Source organism: Fusarium sambucinum, chromosome III (genome assembly GCF_050947815.1).
Source record: "Fusarium sambucinum isolate potato_lamoka chromosome III, whole genome shotgun sequence".
Lineage (NCBI taxonomy): Eukaryota > Fungi > Ascomycota > Sordariomycetes > Hypocreales > Nectriaceae > Fusarium > Fusarium sambucinum.
In genome coordinates this window covers 1,439,603-1,464,443 of record NC_139292.1, presented here as the reverse complement: position 1 = coordinate 1,464,443, position 24,841 = coordinate 1,439,603, and the positions used below count along the sequence as shown (strand labels likewise).

The 24,841-nt window shown below is 49.3% G+C and overlaps 7 protein-coding genes across 7 annotated transcripts; 3 read left to right on the top strand and 4 right to left on the bottom strand.

Annotated features, from left to right (window-relative positions):
- Positions 1–945: 945 nt before the first annotated feature.
- On the bottom strand, positions 946–2,541 carry FSST1_010697 (uncharacterized protein; the record flags this gene model as incomplete). The annotated part of the gene is made up of 1 exon (XM_083233754.1): positions 946–2,541. One exon carries the CDS (start codon positions 2,539–2,541, stop codon positions 946–948), a length of 1,596 nt encoding a protein of 531 aa, XP_083080393.1.
- Positions 2,542–4,991: 2,450 nt separating this feature from the next.
- Positions 4,992–6,683, bottom strand: FSST1_010696 (uncharacterized protein; the record flags this gene model as incomplete). Its single annotated transcript, XM_083233753.1, has 2 exons — positions 4,992–5,856; positions 5,917–6,683. The coding sequence occupies 2 exons, from the start codon at positions 6,681–6,683 to the stop codon at positions 4,992–4,994; spliced, it is 1,632 nt and encodes a 543-aa protein (XP_083080392.1).
- A 2,500-nt stretch (positions 6,684–9,183) lies between these two features.
- On the top strand, positions 9,184–10,924 carry FSST1_010695 (E1 ubiquitin-activating protein AOS1; the record flags this gene model as incomplete). Its single annotated transcript, XM_083233752.1, has 2 exons — positions 9,184–9,526; positions 9,585–10,924. 2 exons carry the CDS (start codon positions 9,184–9,186, stop codon positions 10,922–10,924), a joined length of 1,683 nt encoding a protein of 560 aa, XP_083080391.1.
- Positions 10,925–11,799: 875 nt separating this feature from the next.
- Positions 11,800–16,048, bottom strand: FSST1_010694 (uncharacterized protein; the record flags this gene model as incomplete). Its single annotated transcript, XM_083233751.1, has 4 exons — positions 11,800–12,363; positions 12,460–15,267; positions 15,392–15,487; positions 15,572–16,048. The coding sequence occupies 4 exons, from the start codon at positions 16,046–16,048 to the stop codon at positions 11,800–11,802; spliced, it is 3,945 nt and encodes a 1,314-aa protein (XP_083080390.1).
- A 2,329-nt stretch (positions 16,049–18,377) lies between these two features.
- FSST1_010693 (25S rRNA (uracil2634-N3)-methyltransferase) lies at positions 18,378–19,403 on the top strand (the record flags this gene model as incomplete). The annotated part of the gene is made up of 1 exon (XM_083233750.1): positions 18,378–19,403. The coding sequence occupies one exon, from the start codon at positions 18,378–18,380 to the stop codon at positions 19,401–19,403; it is 1,026 nt and encodes a 341-aa protein (XP_083080389.1).
- A 585-nt stretch (positions 19,404–19,988) lies between these two features.
- FSST1_010692 (uncharacterized protein) lies at positions 19,989–22,876 on the bottom strand (the record flags this gene model as incomplete). The annotated part of the gene is made up of 3 exons (XM_083233749.1): positions 19,989–20,768; positions 20,821–22,427; positions 22,483–22,876. The coding sequence occupies 3 exons, from the start codon at positions 22,874–22,876 to the stop codon at positions 19,989–19,991; spliced, it is 2,781 nt and encodes a 926-aa protein (XP_083080388.1).
- A 1,084-nt stretch (positions 22,877–23,960) lies between these two features.
- FSST1_010691 (BTB/POZ domain-containing protein) lies at positions 23,961–24,820 on the top strand (the record flags this gene model as incomplete). The annotated part of the gene is made up of 3 exons (XM_083223730.1): positions 23,961–24,016; positions 24,075–24,201; positions 24,254–24,721. The coding sequence occupies 3 exons, from the start codon at positions 23,961–23,963 to the stop codon at positions 24,719–24,721; spliced, it is 651 nt and encodes a 216-aa protein (XP_083080387.1).
- Positions 24,821–24,841: the final 21 nt, after the last annotated feature.

The following is a 24,841-nucleotide window of genomic DNA, read 5'->3' as shown; positions in this document are numbered from 1 at the left end:
ATCAAAAGAAATATTAAAAGAAAGGGCCAAAAAGAGATGACCGGTGAAGCTACTGTGAAGTTGCTGTAGCTTTGAAAATACTGGGGGTGCGATACCAGGATATTAGGTGTCTCGACGCTGGACAGCGTATAGCGGTTATGGTTATGACCGGCTTAGGATTGCGTTGACTTTGTCAATCTTTTCTAGCTTTCCAGCGACTCCAAACACAGCTTGCCGTGAGAAATCTCAGGTCGAATTTCCGAAGTAGGACTCCAAGTTCTCATACAAGAAACTCGGGACTCATGTTCAATCAACTTTCAAAGCAGAGGAATTCCTCTTCAAATTATGAGCGACAGGCTATGTTTGGTGCTACCTGTTCCATATTAATGAGCGCAGCAAATTGTATGGCTTTTTGGCAAGATTGAACAAAACTTCTTCAAACATTCTGAGCCGGACATGTTGCGTGGTCCTAAGATACACTGCATTTGCCCTATCGGTATTCTGGTGACGAAAGATCCTCTCTTTCCAAGCGCTAGAATGCTGAAATGTGCAAAGAGCAGGACAATGCTCAGCACCGATACTGTTCCTGTACAGCTCTTTCCGATGAGTTCACAGGGAAGCATTTAATCAAGAGTTGATCAAGAATCTGAGATTTATTCAATGTAGTGGTTCAATCCACATAAAGGTATCTATCGAGGCTATCTTGCCTCTTAGCTAACGAAGGTAAAATTGGTCTTTAGACCTATGCAGAATGGTATCAAATGCCCAGAGAACGCCGCCGTATACCCAATCCGGCTTTATAAACCATGAAACTCCAATAAAACAATATAGACCATTTGAAGATGCCGACAAAGTGCGATGTGATTGTAACGCCACGTTCTTGTGTAACAATGCAGCCGGATGCCCATCCAATGTTTCACATTAGGTCATCATCTTTTTCTTTTTTGAACACGACTTCAACTTGTATCATAAGCCGAAACCGTTGACAACGTCGAGAGCACCCTCAACTGCGGTTTCCAACTCTTCCACCCTGACCTTGAGTCCTTTGTTTTCATCTTTGAGTAGATTCACAGTGTCCCAAGCCATGCTGGCGTTTTGTCCTTGACAGTTGAGGCAGGACGAGACAGGTGCAGGCTTGGGCTTTTCACTGGAAATGCCTCGGATGAGTTTTTGGAATGGACTCATCTGAGGAGCGCTGTTTCGTGCCGCGCGAGGAGGCTCAAGAGTCACTGGCTTCACCGGAGCGGCTGGAGCCGTAGGGGCTGTGATAGGGCTGATCTCCGATATAGTGGTGGAGAATGTTGGGCTCCGTGATCGAGAAAACACGCTGACTTCGTCCACACTCTCATCGTCAGACGAGGTTGATGTGCTCTTTCGCCAGCGTCTGAGTCGGTCCTCGTCAACACCCAGATCCTCTGACACGATTGAAGCTGCTGAGGTGGTGTTCTCTTTCTCGCCGCTTGAGGTTTGATCTGCTTGGTCCTTTTCATGAGCTAGCTGGTTGAGCAAGTACTCGATCATGGCGTCACGCTCTGCCATGATTGTAGATTGTTCCTCGAGTTGTTTCTCGAGCTGCTCGACCTTGAGCTCGGCTTCACTCTTGTTGGATTCTTGAAGATCGCGCTCAGCTTGGAGTTCCCGGAACTCTGTTGTACGTTGCTCATAAGCAGCCTGGAACTTGCTCAACAGTCCGGTGGCGTTCATCTGAAGATTCTTAAAAGCGGATGGCGAGAATGCGGTTCCTTCAACAGGAACGCCGTTGGGGAAAAGACCCTGTTCAATGTCCAGATTCATAAGGGCCTCGTTTTGCTCCTCGGTGGGAGAAGCAGTGGAAGGGGTAGGAGTAAGGGCGCCAAAGAAGTTAAAGCGAGCTGAAGTTGGTGTTGATGACTTGGAGGCGGATGATGTGCTGCGTCGCCGTTCTGGGATAGCTGTTGATAAAGGCGCTGGTGCGTTGGGTCGAGAAAACCAAGTCGGGAAGCGGTTTCGACCAGGCTCTTCGACGACAGCAGGCAGACTTGATCGAGTCCTGCTCGCAGTGGGCCTTTTGTTATCACCAGTGAATGACATATCGACTGACTGGGCCCTGGGTTTATCGCTGGAGATCCGGTAGTGCTGTGACTCAACGTCGAGGGTGTTGCTGTTGAGGTTAATGGAGTGGCGCAAAGGTGACTGAAGCTTTGGAGAGGTTGGTTCTACATGAGATCCAGGATCGCGAGCTCGTACGGAACAGCTGGGAAGATAATGGGCTGCTGAAGGTGGAGTCAAGTTGAGAGGAACAGCGGAGGGAGTTGAGCGAGGTGTCGATTGAGGAGTAGTAGGAGTCTGGAGAGCCGCTGGGGAAAGACGGAGAGGTGTGGTTTCTGATAAATGATTGTTTATGGGTTTGTTTGACATGGCAGCTCGCCTCCGGGCGGTCGAAGCGCGAATACTGGAGCCATACGACGCAGGGGAGCTCGGTCCTGTTAGACGCGAATGATATTCAATGGGGAACTGTCCATGCTCCTCCTCGGTAAGTCGTTCGTCAACAAGCCCCTGGGCCTGAGGATCCAGAGGATGCATAATTGCTGTCGTCTCGGTTCCAAGGGGTCTGGGAGATTGATGGTGCAGGGATCCAAAGCAACGGAACCCAGTTGGACCAACGCCAGAAAGACGCTAGCACTGACGATCGTATAGGTGTTTGGTGGTGGAGAGAGAGGTGTTTATCGATTCTGCGTGTCGTTGTTCGGTGTAACAGCTGGGGAGGGAAAAAGTTGTGTCGGTGGAAGAGACGATGTTTATGGCTGCAGAAGAGATATCAAGCTGGACGATGAGAACCTTGACACCACTTCTGATTTTGCGTGTGGCCGGGTTCGGCTGATGCCTTGACGAATGGTTGGGCCAAGTTAGTGTTTGCTGGCTGTCTGTTCGGCGTACACCTTGAAGTTAGGTTCTTTGAAGGTGGATTCAGCCGGGGTCGGGCTCTGGTGCCGTGGAGGGGAGGGGTTCTTTAGCGGCTAACGGACTTGTACTGATCAGGTAAGTAGACGGCCAGCCACCAGTTTACATATCGATGCCATGCATTACGCTATGCCTAGAAATAGGCACGTACTTATAGTGTTCGAATAAAAGGATGATCGTATCTACATTTCTGAACAAGACATTCCCTTTGTTCATGAAACCCTTTCCGGACGAGACAATACTCAGTGTCGTCCAACATCTAGCCCTAGTGTCTCACTACCACCTGCTGGGAGAACAAGCCAGCCGAGCTTGGTAACGCTTTAGCGTTGATCCCTGCCCTATTGCTGAGGAATGCAAAAAAAGACGCCACTGTTTCTCTGTAAGAACACTCTATTTAATCGATATTGTGGGTTTGGGTTTGAGTTTGACGTAACTGGAGGCTGGTTCTGGGTCTCTCTTTTCTGGACATACGTACGAATATTAGAGTCATAATGACCCTTCAAAAGGCGATGGTTGGGCCTGGTATCCGTATTTCGATTCAATATTGAACCCTGAAAGCAAGGATCTACCGGCTGTCCCCTTTTCGGGAGAATTTCCCTCACTGCAACACCCTGAAACAAAACACTTCATTGCCAATACTACATGCTAATGCCATATCGCATCGCTCGAGATCCCTAGCTGAGTGTTTAGTACTACCCGTAATGATACGTACATAGTAGTAAATAAATCATGCGGTATCACCTGCATTACACTACTGCACCGAACGGACGGCTTCAACGTTCTCCTCTCTACCCCTGCACGGGAACCTGCAGAAAGGCAAAAAGCAAAGTGGCCATCCATCCCATCTCAAGCTCTTCCGTCCACATACCTTCTTCAGCTCACAAGCCTAATGCAAACTCAGACTCCCTCTGGCGAGTCCAGGCCATTCCCTTCCATCAATCTGGGTGTCTGGTCCCTTGAGCTACCCTGGTCTAGAACAGGAACAGAGTTTTAACCCGGCACGTTGGCAAACTTGGTTGCCACGATCTGTGGGCGGGCCATGGCTGGATCCTGTGGTCGTTTGGTGTGATCAGCAGAATCAAACATGGCGTCACATGCCTCTTTAAACCCCAGACCATGAGTTGTTCTTAATCAGGTCCATGTGATATTCATGGGTAGTTGAGAGTTGCAGCGGCACGCTGGACGACTGACTTGAAGATCTTAATATAAAGTACAGATAGATGCTGTACCAAACCGTAGTCCACAGATGTCTATAAAGTTTGGAAAATATAGTTAAATTTTAGCATAACTCATTCCTCCGTTAAATACGGGTTAAATACGGAATCTATCATATCCAACAGTCTCGCCTTCTGGAGCAAACCCTCCTCCAGTGTCTTTGTCGTCCGTTTTAGGCCATATCACAATACTAGTTGCCTCTGATAGGTCACTACATTTGACGATGCTATGGAATCTCATAACTCAGCTTGACAAAGGTTTACCACACAATTCCAACCACATGAGGTACCCTTGGGCTGGGCCGCCACCGCATAAATTCGACAAATAAACTATCTGTGAATAGGTTGCACGAACTCCTGTCACAATCCTGTGCAGCTTCAGCTTCAGCCAGCCCTGTTCCTGTTCCTGTTACCTTCATTTCGTCACTCTAATGGGTTCCACTATCATCGTCATTTGATTGCTTGCAAAAGCCCCAACCTTCTTGTTTCAACTGTAGCGTATAGATTGACAACTTTGGCCATGGAGCCCTGAATGAAGTCATTGGTGATTTACACATTCATAATTTCTCATTTTATCATTCGCTATGTGCGTGTCAACATTTGTACGCTTGACGCAGCCTTTGTGCTTAGAAGTGGTCATACAGTCGTGAGCGCCTTGCAGTACATGTCTCTGTTCCACAGGCGCATCCCATCAGATGCCAGCAAATACTTCGTGTAACTACTTGTGAACCAATATGAATCAGATCAAGAACACAGTGAAAATAATGGTGAAACAGCAACTCTGAACGGGTATATTGCCATAATCATGTATAAAATAAAGTCAGAATCTTTTCTGTTTCGCTCTTCCAAAAAGCAATCTCAACGCAACTCGACTGATGGAAAATAACGGGGCCCTGCAAACCCCCGAGCTAAAACGGACTGAATGTCAATGTTGCTTGTGGGATCATGGTGAGAACTCCACATCTTCAAAAGGATGAATCTGCCTGAAACGGGAGGATCAAAACGAATTGTGCATTTGCTCTTCTTCTTCTCGATGTAAAAGTGAGCGTGTGGTGAGAGGAGCTGACCGCCGCCGACAGCTCGTACGGCATCTTGTGTGGCAGAAGCGTGGGCTTCCCAGGCTGCGGTGAGAGAATGGGATCGATTTGAGCGATCAGGTTCTCGCTCCCACTCTCTTTCCCACGCTCCTCTCTCTCGTTCGCGGAGGCGTGAAGGGGAGAAGCCTGGACCACTAGTATTGGCAGCACTGCTGTAAAGACGCCAGTGGGAGGGATGATGGTCGTCGAGATATTCAGGGTTAAATGGGTTATCATTCTCATCAGAATCAGAGTCTAGCGTTTCGAAAGGAAGTGAGCCGATGCGATCAGGTGCTCGGCGATAGAGACGAGGATTATCGTATTCATCATCTTCATCATCGGAGCATTCCGTTGTAACTTGAAGGCCTGGAAGATTGGATTCAAATTCTCGAGGCATCTGTGGAGTTCGTGGCTCATAATCGTCGGCATTACTTCGATATGGGTATGGCGGGCGAGATCTCGTGGTTGTAGTTCCATTCTCGTGGTGTTGAACTGATATTATTTCGGTTGGAATAGACTGCAAAACTCTTGAATCTCCTTCATGATTTGGCTCATTCGAGTGTGGCGCATATTGGATCTGATACTGGGCTGTCCGGTTCAGCACTTCATCCTGGGTCATGGCCACAAAAACCATTCCTTCTCTCACTCTGTGCATAGGTAGTCAGCCACGGTGCCGGTATCGCAAGGCAACGCATGGGGCAACCTACGGATGTGAATAGTTCATTGACCCAGGTGCCTTGATGACCAGTTCCCGGAGAGTAAAGACGGTGCCGCCTTGATGCCGCAAGACAATATTACATCGATTGCCTTTGGTGCAATACACAGAGGCGTCATTCTTGAGTATATTCTCGGCGGCATAAGACGACTCGTTGGAGAACATGCCGCCATCACAGCTGACTATCTCCATCTTGAGATCGCCCTGCTCGACCTGGCCGTACTTTCCATAACGAAAGCTTCGGAAGGGTGCGAGCCTGTCAGAATCCAACTTTCGGCGCTTATGCCGTCGATTCGAGTCTTGCAAGTTTGTAGGACGGAGCGGAGGGGAGAAGTTGGACGGCATTGGAGGAGGGTGCTGGCGATCAAGGACGGCCCTCAAGTGGGAGTTTGCTTCTTCGAGATGTCGATCAATGTCTTCAAGATTGGCGGGTCTGCTGTTCTCGGCGTTCCTCATACGGTCAGTGCGTCGAGATGTCGGCCAGCCGTTGTCCATGGGTCGTTCAAAGTCGTCGAAGCCGGTGCCTGGAGGTCTATTCTCCAGGTTGCGGATGCGCTCGGCGCGGCGAGCAGCCGCTGACCAATGTCGAGATTGAGGGCGGCTGTGAGAGTTCGGCGAAGGGCTATCTCGGTCACGATCTCGTTGCGCGTGGGCGAGGGCTCGAAGAGAAGGCAGTCGGGGTACTGGAAGAGGTGGAAAGTCGTCGGCGGGTTCTCGAGAATGGCGACGGTGGGAGTTCGATCCCGACCGGCCAGACATTGTGAATAACTGCGGGACTGGACTTGACTGGGCGGACTGGGGGTTTCCTATAATACTGGGTACAACACTGCTAATTGTTGCGGACTATAACTAAGTACGGCTGTGACTGTGACTTATGACGTGGGGATTTGGGCGGAGCGAAGCGAATCGAGGGTTTGATTGACGAAGGACCCTGTCTTTGGTATATTTAGGTGATAAGGTGGATAAAGGGTCCGGCGTAGTAGCGACGGACGGATAATGGTGAGTGATATGGTGGTGCTGATTCGATGTTGTTCACGCTGTCAGCAGACAATGAATCGTGCGTGCAGTGAGTAAAGGTGTCGGTTTCTCTATCTTGCTACCACGTGAACAGGAACAGCCCGGGTTTGGTGTGGTCTCGACTACAAAGCAGGTATAATACGGTGCGAATGGTTCGGCTATGGGAGTTTTGTCAGTTAGTATGCGGAAGGACAGGTTCGCCTCTTTGTCGCAGAAGCCCTTCTGCTAACTCTGCAAAGGCAACATGCGCCTTTTTCTCTCTCTGCCTTGCCCTTTCTGGTACTGTATGCTCGTGTGCAGTGTACGCCTGACCTGACCTTGGCTGCAGTAGAGCATCATTGTGACAGCCGCCGTACTTTGGCGGGGCGGGCATAGGTAGTCTAAGTATGGACGGGCTCACCAAGAGAAAGAAAGAGGAATATTGATAGCGTCAGAGGTGGATAAGGTACGATAACGGAGCGGTGAGGGGTTTGTTAACTTGAATACAGGTCAATAAAGCATTATTATTACAAACAGGTAGGCAACGTTGTGGTCTGATATAAGTGAGTAATAAAAAATGGGTGTCGTGAGAAAACTGGCTGGGCTGGCTGGCCTTTGCAACATATGCTGGGGACAGACAAAGGCGGTAGAATAAGCCGCAGGGATGAATTGCCTGAACTCTGCCACATATTCGTTTCAATTGAGCAAAAGGAGGTAGTATTCTGCGCTTTATCGTTTATTCGGGATTGAAACTAATTTTTCTTTGTTCTTCTTGCAGTTTGCGGGTTTTAAATATTTTGAGGATGCCGTCCTATGTGCCACATTGTACGAGTATTGTATTTTTGGTGCATTCGACCTGTTAGACTGGCATCGTGCTACCTGAGAAACGAAAAAGAATTGTGACACAACGTTGCTCTATATTTTCCGTAAGACTGGGCTTATCATGTCCTGTGATGGCTTTGCTTTTATTTTATCTCTTTCGTTTTTCCTGCTTCAAAAAGAGAGCCTTGGATAGGTGGTTAATATACCTAGGTACTGTCATAAACCTGACTTTGATCCTAAAGAAACCGATCATCCTGACAGTAAGGATCAATAACTAATCAAGAATTGTTGGTCTTATAGGACCCGCGGTAAACTACATGCGATATATACCTACTAACCTAGGCATCCACAGTAACACGAAATAATCTTGGGCTTGTAAGTGGAGGCTATTCAGTCTGTCAAAAGCGACAGATCATCTTGAGTTGTGGTCTGCGGATCTCAGATGATAGGTACTACACTATACACAGTACGTTAATAAGACCCGCGTCACCTCGCACACTCATATCTCTCTCACCAAAACTCATTTATCGTATCAGTTTATTATACAACACATCAAGACAAGGTTGATAATTGTTCATTCATCTCACGTGACTGATAGAAGCGTAACCATAGATCCATCTGGTTCCCGCCTACTGGGTAGCAGAAAAAATGGCCTCCTAAGTCTTAGGGTATAAAAATAAGCAGTCTAGGAACTACACCCTAAGAAGCATAAAGTGTCTCATTATTTTCGTCTCTTATGCTTCCAGCGGTCAATTTTTCCGATACCCTGAGGCCCGCTTATCGGGAAAAGGTGGTTGTTAGTTGGGACAATAAAAAAGGCATAGGCAGGAAAGGCTACACGATAGTTATTCCAATAAAGAAGAGGATATGTAGATCTAAGTATACATACTTCCGTTGATCATGGTAATATGTAAATAAAACTTGATTGCATTCACATCCTCTTCAAGTCTACCCATGTCATCGTACTCTGTACCTTGCAGGCAATAGATTCCCCAGAGCGCGTTCAGGGCCCACTCCGACCTTCTGGCAATGGATGCCGATCCCGCCAACAATTTCTGTCAACCAATCATTTTCATGCCAGCTCACTGAGCTACAGCGGACTCCTTCACCTCCAAAGCCAACATTCAATCCAATCGAGATATAATTATCTTCAGCTCCTCTTGACAAACAAGCAATCAAGAACATTCTTACCCGCGACGTTTCGGATACCCGCATACACAGTGAATGAAAACAATACGAAAACAGTCTGTTCTGTCTGGGAGGAGCCGAACATAATCCCAGCAGGCTGGGCTTGTCTCGTCACGCGTCTTTGCCTTCTTATTCACAACAACGATTTTGCGATTTCGATCCGCAACCTCTCAGCCTTATACGGGACCTTTTCGGCTTTACCTCATCTCATCGACTCTCATCTTCACCACACCTTCACGTTTGTTGAACTTCGATGGACGCCTCAAATCAAAACCAGGGCCAGCCTCAAGCTGTGCCTGAGGTGCAACAGCTTCCAGATACCTCAGCGCAACAGGGAATCCCTCCCATCGATGTCGGCGCCAACATGAACGGCAATGGTATCCCACACCTCTCTAACCACGTCCTTAACCCGATGAACCCTGGAGCTTTGGCTATGTTGGGTGACCCTTCTCTCATGGCAGACCCTTCCCTGTTGGGCATGCAAATGCCTATGGCTGATCCTTCTTTCATGATGCAGCCTGGAATGAACCTCCCAAATGGCCAGAATCAAGGATTTAGTCTTCCAGTAGCACCGCCTCCTGCTACTGTGAGCGCCGGTAAGTTTTGCACCCATGAATCGCATACTCAGCCGGTACAGACTCTAACACGTCACAGAGGAGATTGCTCTCTATGATCGTCAAATTCGCCTATGGGGCATGGCTGCTCAAGCAAAGATCCAAAGCGCCAACATTCTTCTCATCACCATTAAAGCTCTCGCCAACGAGATCGCCAAGAACCTTGTCCTTGCTGGTGTTGGCTCTTTGACTCTTCTCGACAGTGCTACTGTTACCGAAGCCGACCGTGGTGCTCAATTTCTACTTCCTGATGACGAGGACGTCATTGGTAAAAACCGGGCTCAGGTTGCCAGTGCCGCCCTGAGGAAGCTTAACCCTCGTGTTCACGTTCATGTTGACGAAGAAGGCGTCAAGACCAAGGGACCAAGCTATTTCGCTGCCTACGACATTGTCATTGCAACTGACCTTGACCCCGAGTCTTTTAACATCATCAACACAGCCACACGCCTGAACTGCAAGGCTTTCTATGCTGCTGGCTGCCATGGCCTCTACGGCTTCATCTTCAGCGATTTGATCGAGCATGATTATGTCATCCAGCGTGACCTTGGAAACGTACCAACAGCCACTGGCACAGAAACTCGTACGCGCTCTATCGTTGACGTTCAGACCCGCAAGGAAGGTCCTAAAACAATCGAGTCTGTTACCAAGCGCGAGCTATATTCCACGTGGTTCCTCGCCAGCGACGTCGCTGTCCTCCCTACCGAGTACACCCAGTCCAAGCGACGACTCAAGAGTGTAACCCCTGCTCTGTCTTGTCTCCGTGCTCTCTGGGAGTTCATGCAACTCCAGAACGGCCGTGTTCCCAGCAATCGCGAAGACCTTAAGATGTTCACGCAGATCGCCACCCAGAAGCACAAAGCCCTTGGTCTACCTAGTGAAACACTTCGTCCCGAGTTTCTACGCAGCTTCCTTCAGAACCTTGTCAGCGAGATCTCTCCTGTTTCCGCTATCCTCGGTGGTCAGCTTGCTCAAGATGTCATCAATGTACTCGGACAGACTCAACAGCCTATCCAAAACATGGTTGTCTTTGATGGTAACACCATGGAGGCGCTCATGTACCCTCTGCACCCAGAAGGCTCTCTCGGAGCATCCCTGCTTACCGATCACACCGTCCCAAATGGCGGTGCACCTATGATGATGGGCGGCGGCATGGATGGTTTCCCTATGGGCATCGACCCTACTGCGATGGGTGCTTTACCTCACCATAGCAACCCTATCATGCTTGCTGGTGGTATGCCCCAAAACGGCAACTTCATCGCTATGCCGGATGGCTCCCTCGCCGATCCTACACAACTCAACGCTGTGCCAGCACCTCAGGCCGCAGCAGAGCAACCCGCACAGGAGGCGCAGGCGAACCCCAGCGCCTCAGAGACCCAGTAGTCGACTCGCCATCTTACCGATACGCATTTAGACGGTGCCATTTCACGAGGCGTTGTACAATTTTTGGAATCATGGGAGGGAAGGGAACAGGCTTTATCTTCAGCCTTTTAGCAAGGATGTATGACAGTTGGGATCGATGATACCTTTGTACACTAAATAAGAGTTTTCGCATAAGGGAATCATTTTCGCGTAAGGAATCGTTGGGGCCTAGAAGATTTAATACAGCAATCTACTCAATTAAACTACTGTAACGACCCATGACCGAAGTAATCACGCTGATGAACCATCACGTACATCACATTTCTTTCGCATTGCATTCTAGAATTCATTATTCGTTCTTGTTTAGCTTCGTAATCTTTATCGACTAAGTATATACGTGGCACATCCCCGTTGTCCTAAAGCCTTTCATGCCCCTGTTCCTCCAAGAAAGAATCATGGTTGCGATCGCCTGGGTATTCGCCTTCAAAGATGTACATCGACTCTTTTGAGTGCAGCTATTGGGTCCCTCATTGACGAATGATTTTCCACCGATGTCTGACGTGCACTTTCATAACGAAGCAAGTTGAAAGCCAAGGTAAAAAAAACAAGTGCTGAACATGCAGGTCGAGAGCGATAAAATATCAAAATGCAGGTCATTGATGTTACATGTCCGTAGACATGCTTACCTAACGCCGCTGATGCGAAAAACGGGGGATCTATGTCCTCAACGTTGATAATAATTAGATAGGCCGGTATGCAGTCAAACCGATTTTCGGGTATATAATTTTTTGGGTATCATAGCAACTGCGCTGCGGTTGCTTGGGAAAGGGGTTGGGAGGAATAAGGTTGTCATTCAATAGGAGCGAAATGTCATCTTATCTTCCCGGTGTCGATTTTTAATTTGAGCTCTCGTCAGTGCTATCAATGACGATAACTGATCGCTGACTCTTGATGATTTGGACGTCATCAGACGATTCTTCCTTAACTGAAGGCTCCGGATCCTTTGAAGATTTGTTGCTCGTAGTTTTGGGTTTCGCGGTGGTACCCGTAGCTTTGGCGGTCGCATTCTTCGATGAGTTGGATCGGACAATCTTGATTATCGTCTTTTTTGACGCCGTCTTGGCAGGCGCAACAGCGGCTGGCTTACGCGCTGCGGTCACTCTTGGCTTCTTCTTTGGTGGCTCAACTGTCAAGGCAGTTGGTTTTACCAGGGGTGCCTTGGACTTTCTAGGGCGTAGTTGTCGTTTGCTTGAGTTCTCGTCCGTGTTGATGATTACAACGTCCTCATCCTTCTCCGCTTGAGTCTCTCCCGATAACTCACTTTCCACATGATCCTTATTCGTTTGCAGATCAGCACGCTTTCGCTTGTTAGATTTCTGGACGATAGCTGGGTCACCGAAGAGAGGCTCCGCAAATCGGACGGACTTGAAAGGTTTGTTCGGTTTAGTTTGCCCATCTGCCTGTGAAGAAGAATTATCACCATTCTATCGCGAGTCTTCTCGATCTTGGCCAGGCTCGCCCTTTTCCTTGCTGCCTCGCTTGCGTGGTTGATTCACGCTCCATCCTCGAATTTGAGTCGGGCCAGAGCTGGGAAGTGCGGCGGCGGACCCGGTCTCTTTGTGGTCGTACGGGATGGTCTTGAGTTCGGGCTTATTCGGCCACGCCCGATGCGAGGGAATGGGAGCTGGTTGCAGCTTGCGGTACTTGTTACCAGCATCAGACGACCCTGAAGGGGTAGATCGATGACGATGAATTGAACTGGGCAGACCCTGATGATTCTCTTGGGGGCTTTGAGCCATGTGCGGAGGCATAGGAGGGGGGTTCGCATACGTTGGAGATAGTACTTGATGTGCGTAGCCTTGATGAGGCGAGGTCATGTAACCTTGCCCGGCAGTCTGCGGGTTTGGCAGAATTCGGTCTGTTGCGATGGGCTGCAGTTGCGGTTGCCCATGTGACTCGGGGCCAGGGTAGCCTCCTCGGTGGTAAGGGCGAGGAGGGCCAGGAGGGTAATATGAACCAGATGACCGTAAACTAGGTTCCAAAAGTGCCTCGTCCTGGAGGGATTGATTGCGTCCCCTCGATGGGCGTAGTGGGGGTAGAGGCTCGGCACTTCCATTGTGAGAAAAGGGTATCCGGGTCGAAGGCGGAGCTGGAGATGAGTAGTGAGATGACACTGAGCCTGGGGCCGGCCCCGGAGGAGCAGAGGCAGCGGTCGTAGGACCGGGAGGCGGTGGAGGTTGCGACCAGTATTGGCGCGAGTAGCTAGGAGCCTCGGGTGCGTAGCTTAATCGACGGGGAGGATATCCGGGATCGATGGGACGGCCGGAGGCCATATGAGCATCACGGTGATCTGGGTTCGGGTAGCTGTTATGTGACAGGTATGTCCCCTGGTCTTGAACTGGAGGACCCTGGGAGGGAGGGGGAGGAGGGTACTCAGAATGTCGCACCGACGGATGCTGTGGCACGCTGTGGTCATGAATGGGTGGGTAGGGCAGTGCCTCCCCGGGGTGACCATGCACTGAGCCGCTTGACTGCATTGACAGCTGAGCGTGAGGCTGGTGCATGTAGCCTTGAGGAACCTCAACGATGTTAGAGTTGAAACGAGGGTCGATCGGCGCCTGGCTCGGAGTGACGGGCGGGAGCTCATTGGTTCGGGAGATGGAACCTCGATGATCATGGTCTTGCATTCCATGCGGTGGAATAGACGCAGGGCCCATACCATTTGCCATAGCATCGCGGTAAACTGGCTGTTCTTGAACTCCGATAGGATCGATCATATGAGAAGTTTCAGACATTGGTGCTGGCTCGTAGCCCATTGCATACTCGGTCGCTGCAGTGTCATAGACTGGAACCGACTCTTGAACGGGAGCAGGCTCGTTAGAAGTGCCTGCAATGTCACTCAAGGCAGCCAAGATATCGAGCCCAATGTTGGGTTTAGTGTCTGGTTTGGGAGTCGGTGTAGGCTTTGAATCGGTAAAAACGTCACGAATGGCGTCGTATCGAGCAAGCTTGGGCGCGGGCATAGGCACAGGCTCGGGTGCCTTTTTGTTTTCCTCGGCTTCAAGGAAAGCACTCGCAAGGGCGAGAACGGAAATACCGGTAAATCCAACTTCAGGTTGCGAGGCTTCCACATCCTCGGCTTCGATCACTTGTTCTTCAGTCTCCGGCTCCTCAGATTCGGATGGTTCCCGGCTGACAACAGGTCTGGCTTCAAATTCCTTGAGAGCAGTGCCCAGAGACTTGCTTCGCAGCTCGTCTTCAGATCGAACATACTCAGAAATGCTGATTTCATCGGGGTCAATATCTTGAAGTTTGCAGAATCGTCTCATCGAAGCTCCGACCTTGGAGCGATACGGGTTATCTTCCATACGGCGATGATTAGCAGTCTTCAAGAAGGAACGAGAAGCATGCGAAATTCGACCCGAAGGGTTCGCGATATAGACCACAGGTTTTCCTGGCATGACGTGAGGGGTCTTTTTAGACTCGGGGACAGGTGCATCTCTCAATATGATGCCAAATTTGGGGTGTACTCCAAAACGCTTCACAGTTTCTTTGTCAAAGTCGGAGGGCTTCGTGTTTGAAAAGTCGAAGCCATTGCACCAGGAATCGATATACAAACCGTTGCTGTCAGGAGTATCGAGATACTTGCCACGCTTGGCACGGGTGTGGCCCTTGCCAGAGTCATTAGTGGAGTCTCTGAAGCCAATCTCCCATTTCTCAAACTCGAACGGTCGAGGCACGAAAAGACGGCTGCTGATGCCCTTCTCTCGCATGGATGGCTTCTGGTTAAACATCCTGAAGCCGTACTCATCTGACTCGCCCATGTTCTTCGGCAATGGAGGGCTCTTCTCACGAGCAGGCAGTCTGAGATTTTGTGCCCGAGCGACGGCAGCATGCGCAATACCGTTGACAAAGGCGGGGGGTTCTGGGGATGCTGGAGTTGAGTCTGACTCAGCCGGTGTGCCCTCAGGCGTTGCCTCGACTTCCGCAGCACTAGCGAGAAGACCTTTGGCAGGGGCTGGGGCAGAGAGCGATGGGGATGCGGCGGCATCGTCAGGGTTACTTCTGGTGTTCTTCTTGGGGGTGGGCTGGCCCTCGGGTTGATCTTGTGCTCTGCGCTTGTTGGCACCCCGGCCTCGGCCACGAGTACTCTTGACTGGGGCAGCGGGAGCAGAAGTGACAGGAGCACTAACAGCAGCAGTGGCGGCCACTTCATTATCGCGTCCCTTTTGCCACATGGCAGTACCCGGGACACGAGAAGGGTAGGGAACTAGAACACCGCCCAGCTTGCACTGATAAATTCCAAATTCTTCATCAAAATGTTCGTCGCTGATGACCTTGTATTCATACTGATCATCGACGACCTGTGTTGGGTGTGTCAGCAGATGCACCGCCAATTAACGCAAAAGGTAGATGTTTGGATGCGGAATGCAGACGATGTAATAGTAAAGAGTAGGGATGAAAATATTTAAGAAAAAATTGACTTACATCAACAGGGAGATCTTTGTCATACAATGAATTGAGAATGCGAGCACGGTTCTCTTGTCCTTCGTAGAACTGCTCCTTGATTTCTTCGTAGCCATTCTGTGGGGGTTTGTGAGCACTTGCCAAGAGCCTCATTGGGAATCTCGGAAACGTGATAGCGTCACGTCAGAGGAAATAGCATACCTGATATTCTTGGTGGGTGACATAATCATGAGCCTCATGCAACTGCTCAGCAAGCTCCTTGTCTCTGTTATATCGCCGTGTATACTCGGCTATTTTAGCATCGAGGTTATCTTGGAGTTCTTGCATGAGAGGTATGAACTCTTTAGCATGTTTATGCTTTTCTGGGTTTTGTAAGGCATCATCAATGGTGCGTTCGGCAAGCTCCTGCAGAGCCGGCTTGAGCGCGTGAGCAACAGCCTGGTAATTGGCTTTGAGATGCCTTTGACGCTCGTAAGCAGCTTGGACACGCGAATCCGCGAAGTTCTTTGCTCGGCCTCTTCGTGAGCCACCACGACCGACCTTTGCAGTAGCCGCTTTGGATACTGCAGCAATAGAGCCACCTCTACCACCTCCTCTACCTCGACCGCCACGACCTCTCCCACCGCGGCCACGACCACGAGCGGAAGGTTCCCTTGCGGGAGACTCGTTCTCAGCCATGATGAGCACGATGGATCATGTAGTTAGAGGTGAGAAAGAAAGGCGGATGGTGTGAGGTTTGAGAGGAAGGGAAGTAAGTAATGCAGGTATGTAGCGGGCCGGGTACCAACTTTTTTCCTGTAGGTTAGAGGTGAGAATGTGCCACGCGCCAGTGACAGGGGAGTAAGGTACATACCTAAAAGACAGGGTAATGAAAGAGAAGCGCAGACGCTGTACGTGTGTGTTTTTGGCGCGATGAAAGACCTTGTCCCTAGCAGAAACGCGGATAACAAAGAGCAGAGAGGATACGCCGTGCGCTGAAGGGGGAAGTAATAAAGGTTTGCGCGGGCTAATATGAGAAAAGAGCAGAGGATTACGGTTGATGGTTGAAGGTTGAAGGATTCTGAAGTCAATCCGGATCTGAGAGAGTTGTGAGGTACGTATAGTTTGTATGGATCAGAAGTTTTTGCTCTGGCAGTGGCCGCAACTTGTAACGCAACAGCGCCAAGAGTAGAACAGCTGCAACAAAATTTGACAAATCCACTCAGTATTCGAGCTTAGTATCACGTCGAATACGATGATTCGCGGTGAACAGCTGGCGTGGTAAGTGGTTGAAGTGGTGATAATGAAGGAGGTTCTAATGTAATGAATGAGACGGAGAAGCGCTTCGAGTCCCTTTTTTTCCCAATAATACCGGTCCCAGCAGCATAACCCAAACGGGTGAATGAAATGTGCCAGACGAGCCAGTAAAAGTGGGGGTAACTCTGTTTGTCGCTGTAAGTGCTCTGCAAGTGCGCTACAATCCACTGTAAAGTATGCTGAATCGCTCCAGAGATTATACACCCCTGATCACCGGGATTGTCCACCAGCCACGCCCATCTTGGCTGGTCTAAGCCGTTTTTAGCTCTGTCAAGACAGTTTATGATGGATTAATTGGTCCGGTACCCTGGATTTTCCGTTCGCCGCCGCTCTCTAACCCCTGTCGATGCTCTCTCGTTCTGCAAGGAGTTGCAATTGTTCGTGCTGCACTCCGGATTCTTTCAATTGATCGAACGTGGTTTTGTTTACAAATAATAGCGTAGAAACGTTAACAATACCCTGAGTGCATAGACTATATAGTTCATGACTAGTTACAACAATTGCCAAAAGGCTAAGTCTGCATGTAATTCTATTCAATGCAGAGTGCATTGCGATCAATGCAAACGAGTAGTACCAGGATGTGGCTAGGGTATCAGATTCAGTCAGATTCAACTTGATGATTGAGATGTATAGTCGGGTGATTTTGGAACTCAGACCCTTGCCCATTCAACAATTCACTCGCACGAGATCGGAATACTGAATATGCGCGGAAGTACTGTCAACAGTCGCACTCGATGTGAATGGCTGCACCTACCATACCAAGCTGGTCTATTTTGTAACCGTTGTTCATCCCGTAACCCGGCTGTGGAGCCTCACTTTGCTTGCCCTGTCAAAACGAACACTCCACCAGTTGTGCTACGGTCTTCGGAGTTTCGGGTAACCAGCGGAATTGCTCTTATTCATTCGCACTAACTGCTAAGACTTGTTGTGAGTGTTTGTCCCATTAGAGCGTTAACTTGATATCACTGCCAGCCACTGTTGCAGAATTCATGCCAACACCAAACCCAAGGTTCTCGCGTCTCTACCTTGGCCTCAACTGCAACGCCACTATGAGTTGTTATATTTTACATTGAATATTAATTAATTGATAGCCATTGCCTTGGCGGTCTTTCAATAATTAGAAGTTGTATGTGATTCTTTGCTGGGTGATGTTTTGCAGACGGGGATGTTCAATGCTATCTCGTAAGACTTTCGTGAAAAGAGAAATCTTGTCTTTCTTTTTAGATAGTGTAATTGACTATGAATCAAGTACCAATCTATTACTGGATCTAAGTAGCATCATTATTAAGTGAACATTTTGATCAATATTATTACCATCATAAAAACTCTTCACAATCCAACTCAAATTTCGTCTCATCATCATCCCTCACCCTATACCACTAACAAAAAAGGCTTCACAAGAGACGACACAACACAACGCCAGCCCCGCATTTTCTCGACTCGCCTTACACTGCCCACAGCCCACAGCCCAGCCCAGGGAAGCTCCCGGGAACTAGATCAAACGCTACCGCAGCCTTGTCAGCCAATCAAATCATCTCCACAGATTAGAGTAGGCATGTACGATACGACAGTGTCTGTACCTCGAAAAGGAAAAAAAATTACAAGTGTCAACCGCCAACCACGTGCAACTCAAACCATCTCATACAGAGCTCTGTCTCCCCTGTTGTGACGTGACGTGACTTTGCGACAGAGCCGCAACCTTCAGATCACCATGGCCAAAAGACGAAAGCTGTCGAACAAGAATGCGCCTGCGCATCCAAAGAAGAATGCTCAAAAGAGCAGACCAGAACAGAAGAAGCCCGCCAATGGCCCCGCGAAGAAGGGTAAAGGCAAGAACCAGCAACCAGCCGATGATACACCCACAATACCCTTTGAGCCTCACCATCGTATACTCCTGATAGGCGAAGGTGATTTGAGTTTTGCAGCATCTATAATTCGACATCAAGGCTGCGCAAATGTCACTGCGACTGTCCTGGAGAAGGATGCTAATGAGCTGCTGGCCAAGTACCCCCACGTTGAAGATAACATTGCTGTGGTTCGCGGCGATGCTGCCAAGCCCAACAATGCCGACAAGGGAAACGAAGAAACATCATCTAAAGAAACAGAAGTCGGCGAAAGCAGTGGAGGCGACCAGGACGAGAACATAGACTCCAATGGCGAAAGCGACAGTGAGGAAGAAGACTACTACGACTCGGATGACCCAGACGCACCGCCCAGACCTAAGCGAAAGCTCCCTCTCAACAACAAACTTCTCTACAATATCGATGCCACAAAGCTTCCCAATTCTATTACCCGTACGCGCTTCGACCGAATCATCTTCAACTTCCCCCATGTTGGGGGCAAGTCCACAGATGTAAACCGCCAAGTCCGCCACAACCAATCTCTCCTCGTCTCCTTTTTTGAGCGCGCCATTCCCGCGCTGGCCCCTGGTGCCGCCATAGTCATCACACTATTCGAGGGAGAGCCTTACACCCTCTGGAACGTGCGCGATCTGGCTCGCCATGCTGGTCTGCAAGTTGAACACAGTTTCCGCTTCCAAGCTCGCGCATACCCTGGATACAAGCATGCCCGAACGCTTGGTGTTGTGAGAAATGCAAAGGGCGAGGTGAGTGAGAGTGGATGGAAAGGCGAGGAGAGGGCGTCGAGGAGTTTTGTGTTTAAGAGGAAAGAGGATATTGTCCCAGTGGTGGGCAAAAAGAGACGGAAGGACGATGATTCATCTGACGATGAGGACTGAAACAACACAAAGGACGGGCAGAGAACAAGCATTATCGGCGTACGGTGTTATATATAAACTTGACAACCTCATACAAGCTTAGCAACACGGCTCATGTCTTTAATTGTCATAGAATTGGGTATAAATGACTAGGGGTATCTGCTCATATTGTCTTCTGCCACTCTATAATATTTCACTACCAATGCAATCCCACAGTGACAACCCTATCCTCCCAGCCTAAACTCCGCGTAACCATCGTAGAAAAATGGCCGAGCCTCACCAGTACAGTCTGATTTCGAGATCAAAAGTCAAGGTGATCCTCAACGCCAAGCCACTTGTAGTCAAACAGCCCAAGAAGCAAAACCTCGAATAATGCTGCCGAGTACTTCCTGCAGGGCTACCCTGTTAAGACAGGGCCCTAGAATGTACGGACACAGTACAACCCGTTTATGTAAGAAATGGTACAATGCGCCTGGTATCGGCCCTTGAACTCCCGAAATGCAAATATGATTATGACCCAGCCAAGCTCCATTAGTGCTCCTAACCGTAGACTGCAATTCTGGGGGACTTAGCAACTTCTGTTTGTAACCCCACTCCGCTTGTCCCTCACGCCGGCGTCTCCTGAGAGCCGAGTTCTCGAGCCTCATTATTAAGTCGAGATATCTCGTCGGAAGCATCCAACCTGTCCTTCTCAGCATTCCTGGTGGCGTCCTCCAAGCCCTTCGTATGGTGAGCTTCGTCCTCAAGCCTCTGTGCCTCTTCGTTTTCCCTCATTAATGCCTCTTCCTGCTCACGAAGAGCCTTCTGCTCTGCAGTGACAACCTCATCAATAGCTGACTTTGGCGGAGGCGGGGGAGGAGGAGGTGGACTGGGCGTTTCCAGCTCGTCCTCTCTTAGCCTCTTCATGTTTGGCCCATCTGTCGAAGTGACAGATAGCGGGCCACTTGTTTCTAAATCCCTCTTTCTCTTACGGTCAGGGCTGCCTAGAGAACCGCTACCCTCCCTGTCTGACACCACAGCAGCGCCTACTGACGTTCCATCAACCTTGGGTAGAGGGGTGCCATCTGACCCATCAACGACGGAGCCTGTGCCGCTACCTGTAGCACTGGGCCCTTGATCATCTTTCATCAGAGTATCTGCGTCTCCGTCCGCCTTCCGTTTATGCTCGCCGTATTTCCTAACGGCACGATCCAAAAAGTCTTTGACGTACTGCTTTATCTTCTTGACTTGCTTATCACTGAGAGGTGCACCGGGGTCCTCGACTCGGTTGTTCTTGAAGTCGGATGCGACCAGCTTCTTAGCTATATCTTTACCAAAGCGCTTCAGCTCCTCCTTAGGAAGTTTGTGATGGAATTTGTCGAGAACGTGCTTGATGTGGGGAAACAACTGGTACATGTTAGTAAGTAATGAGTGACATGGCAACTAGAAAGTAACATACGGTATTCTCATAGATCTTCATTCGTTTGTCAACCGGAATAGATCGCCATTTCTCCTCCTTCACCTCCTTGGGTGGAGTCTCGGCTGCCTTTGGGGTTGATACAGAAGTATGCTTCGGGGTTCCCTTTTCAGTGACTTGGTTGATGATGCTTTGAATCGCCAATTGCTCCTTCATGGCCTTTGAAGGTGCTTTCGCAGCGGGCTCTGTGACAGGTTGGGTAGGTCTTTGCCAGGTAGTAACGCCCTGATTGTTATAGAAGTAGGCATTACCTGCAGCGTCCTTGGCAGTAAACCATCCTTGAGGAAGTGATGAGTTAAACGGAGGCCTCCTAGAGCGACCGCCATTCTGGAAAAATGCGTTGTTCCTTTGGGGCATGCTGTTTCGGGGGCCCTTGGGTGCGTCGATGGGAGTTGGTGATGCAGTCTTAGAAGTAGACTGGACTGTCTCCTCTTCGCGACCTGCTCCGCGACGTTCCTCGAACGAGTTTGCGGCTGGTGCATTGGGGTCAAACTTGCGCCGCCGGATCCGATACGCTACCTCTAACTTGCTCCATTCATCGAGCAAATGTTTGGACTTTGATGTGACGTCTTCGTGGTCGGATTTTGTCAGGCCTTCAATCGTTGCCTCAATCTTGGAATCTTGGACCTTGTTCCTCGTCAAGCGTGGGAACTTGTCGAGAATATCCAAAACCTGAAGGACAACATTGTGGTCATCAATGAACGTGTTGAGGGTCGTTTTCAAGATTTGGTAAGCATGCATCCGCATAACGCAGTGAATGACGCGTTCCTCGTCGCACCGCAGGATACGATCCAGAAGCTTAACTGCAATCCATTTCTCCTTGCACTGCATAAGCGCGGCCATGACCTTTCGAGCATCATCCTCGCTAAGACTGCGCGGTCGGATGCTGTTGACGTATTCCTCGTCGTCCTCGTCAGGCTTCTTCTTTCGGGGCTTCTTGGCAACAGAAGTATCCCAGCCATCACCTCCGTCAATACCCAGGGCCTCTACTGTGGCTGCGGGTAGCTTGGTTGCTCGTTCAGTTTGTGTCTTGCCTCCAATGAAACCCACGCAGTTGGGTTCCCCGCAGTAACAAGGTTGGGGATCGGCACCATATCGGTCAACATTGTAGTTAAACACCAACTCTTCTCCAGATTGGATCCTTCGCGAGGTGAATATACCCATCCGAAGTTTGTCGCCGACTACCCATTTGTCAACATAGCAATTAGGATTGCAAGAGTGGTTGCAGAAGCGACCATAGTTGCCCTTTTTTGTTGCGTCGACAAACTCGCTCTTGTTAAGGGACATGAAATAAAAGTGCTTGATACCCTCTTCATCGTACTGGATCATACGACGCCGGAAAGTAGGCTCGTTAATGACCTCGCCGATGTACTCAAAAACGAAGTCGTTGGGTTGTAGATCCGAATCGGCACGTAGGCCAAACCCCTTTTTTTCAGTTTTGATGACCGACACATTGGCGTACTGCTTGCGCTGGAACCGCTGGTTCTGGCAGCCCCCTGCGCAATTCCCCCCCTCAGCGCTGCACTCCATTTTTGTCGCTCGGTTGATACAGTCTGAATCCTCGCCACAAGCAAGGTTCTTGCCATCGTCTGCAGAAAATATTAGCATGGCACAAGACCGCAAAGTTTACTAAAGGCCACATACGCCATTCATCCCGACACTCGCAGTCCAAGGCGTCGTTATCTGTAGATCCAAGGTGCTTTGAGCCGTAGAGACAGTCGGGGATGCGCTGGAAGAATTTACAGGACTCTGTAGTCATATCGGGGAGGTGGTCGAAAAGGACGGGTTCGCGACTGGCGGCCAATTTCTGAGAAGCCTTTCTGGAAAGCTTTGAGGGCCTGTTTGAACTTGGCGTGTCTGCGCTTCCACTGCGCGACTTGAGGCCGTCCTGAGAAGCGGTCGGCGACCGGGAGCTGTCGTGGTCACCATTTGTGATGCTCATGGGGGTGTTGGTCTCCTGCTTCACCTGCGCGTCGTTTGCGCCCTCCTCAAGCTTGATTTCCTCCATTTTGCTGGTGGTATACTCGTCATCCTCCATTAGTACATCAGAAGCGATAGCCTAAAGGCCGAGTTTGGAGCGTGGTCTCGGGATTTGTCGAGGGTACTGTCGCGAAGCGAAAAGACGTGTTGAGGAGTCAATGCAAACGCGAAGGATGACTCGAACAAAGACAGCGGGATGAGTGGAGTGTTAAATGTAGTGGAGCGGCATGCGCCTCGCGCAAGCAGACAGGTAAGTTTTGGGTGACGAAGCAACAGAAAGGCGACGGAAGGCGAAGCGAGACAAAGACGTGGAGAGGCGACTCGACTCGACTTGACTTGACAGGCCGGATCCGGGGTAGTATTATTCAGTCACGAGGAAAAGCGACAGGGCAAGACAGATAGGTTAGGGTTCGTCTAGACTGTGCATCAACTGATTACAGAGAGGACGGACAATACGATGCGAGGGACGAAGCCAATTCGAGTCGAGAACGCTTTCGCCGACCTGAACAAAGGCAGAGCAAATAGTAGCATCCATGTTTGGTCGGAATTTTATCATCCCGATCCTCCGATGCTATAGGCCTGACCGAGGGTTTGGGGGAATTGTAAGCCACTCAGCAACAAAGGCTTGGATATACCAACATGTTTATTGTTTCACAACTGTACTTTATTTTAAACTTAGAGCATTTATTCCATCAAGAATTGTGATTGCTGATGTTGCGCTCAGGAATAGCAGCGGCTACTTTCGGTCCCAGTGCCAGCGATGTCAATGTGATTGTTTGGCCAGATCGATCGGGGCAATTCTGTTTTGCAAACAAAGAAAATGTGAGACACACATTAATTTATCTAGCAACATAGCCTACTAACTATAGCCTGTTACATGATCAAATCAAAGAAGTAAATTCTGATTTAACTTGATGAACCTTGATATTTACAGACTCTATTCGAATAGGCGCAGTCACAGCCACTCAGAGCGACATGCATTTTCAAACAGACTCAACTCTCTGCCAAATATAAACTCTCTCACAATTTATAGTTTCTCCTTCTTTAAAAGGCCAACCAGATCTGGGTCTTCTTGAGGATATTCAAGATGTTTTTCTCATGGTTTCCCCATGTTTCCCCAATCTTCCCAATCAGAAGACGAGATGTCTTCCCAAGCAGATCACGTACCTACTGCTGGCTTCGGCCCAAACCTGAAAAAGTATGTTGCCCTCACTTCGTATGGCTCTATTAGGACTTATTAATATCTGACCAACCAGGTACTTCAACAACAAAACTCTTTCCGATGTAGTCGTCCGATGCGGTAGTCAAGAGTTTGCTGTCCATAAACTGGTTCTCTTCAGCCACTCAGAATACTTTGTCAAGCAGCTTACCGGTCCATGGAAGGCATGTAATTGATTTACGATTTCTGATCTGGAGAAATACTAACATAGTCTAGGAAAGCCATGAAAATACTATTGTCATTACTGATTTCCACGCCGACGTGGTTGAGGCCATGCTGTATTTTTTGTATCACTTCGATTACAAAGTCCCAACGAACGCCATTATTTTCAATGCCAGAGTGTATGGGATTGCCGACAACTATGGGCTCGATTCACTTAGGGATTTGGCTAAGGACAGATTCCACACCGCAATCGCGGCAGACTGGAAAGAGACTGAATACGTTGATGTGATCAGGATCGTGTATACCTCGACCCCTCCGCGGGACCATGACCTAAGAGAGTCAGTCGTGGAAATTTCCTTGGATCGCATGGACAAACTAATAGGACATGACGTCTTCAAGAGTGCATTGGAGGATAATCCGGAATTTGCGATTGACATTATTCGTGGTCAAGGGGAGAAAATTGCGTATATCGAGAACTATGGATACCGCATACCATATTCGCGGAAGCGACGGCATCGATAGCCTTTACTGGCGTTCATTGGAGATAGATAGGCCCTTGAAGAAATCTTGGTACTAATTGCCCCAAGAAGCGCAATAATTCAGGTCTTTGTGCCGTATTGATGCTCCCATGCCTTTTATTTT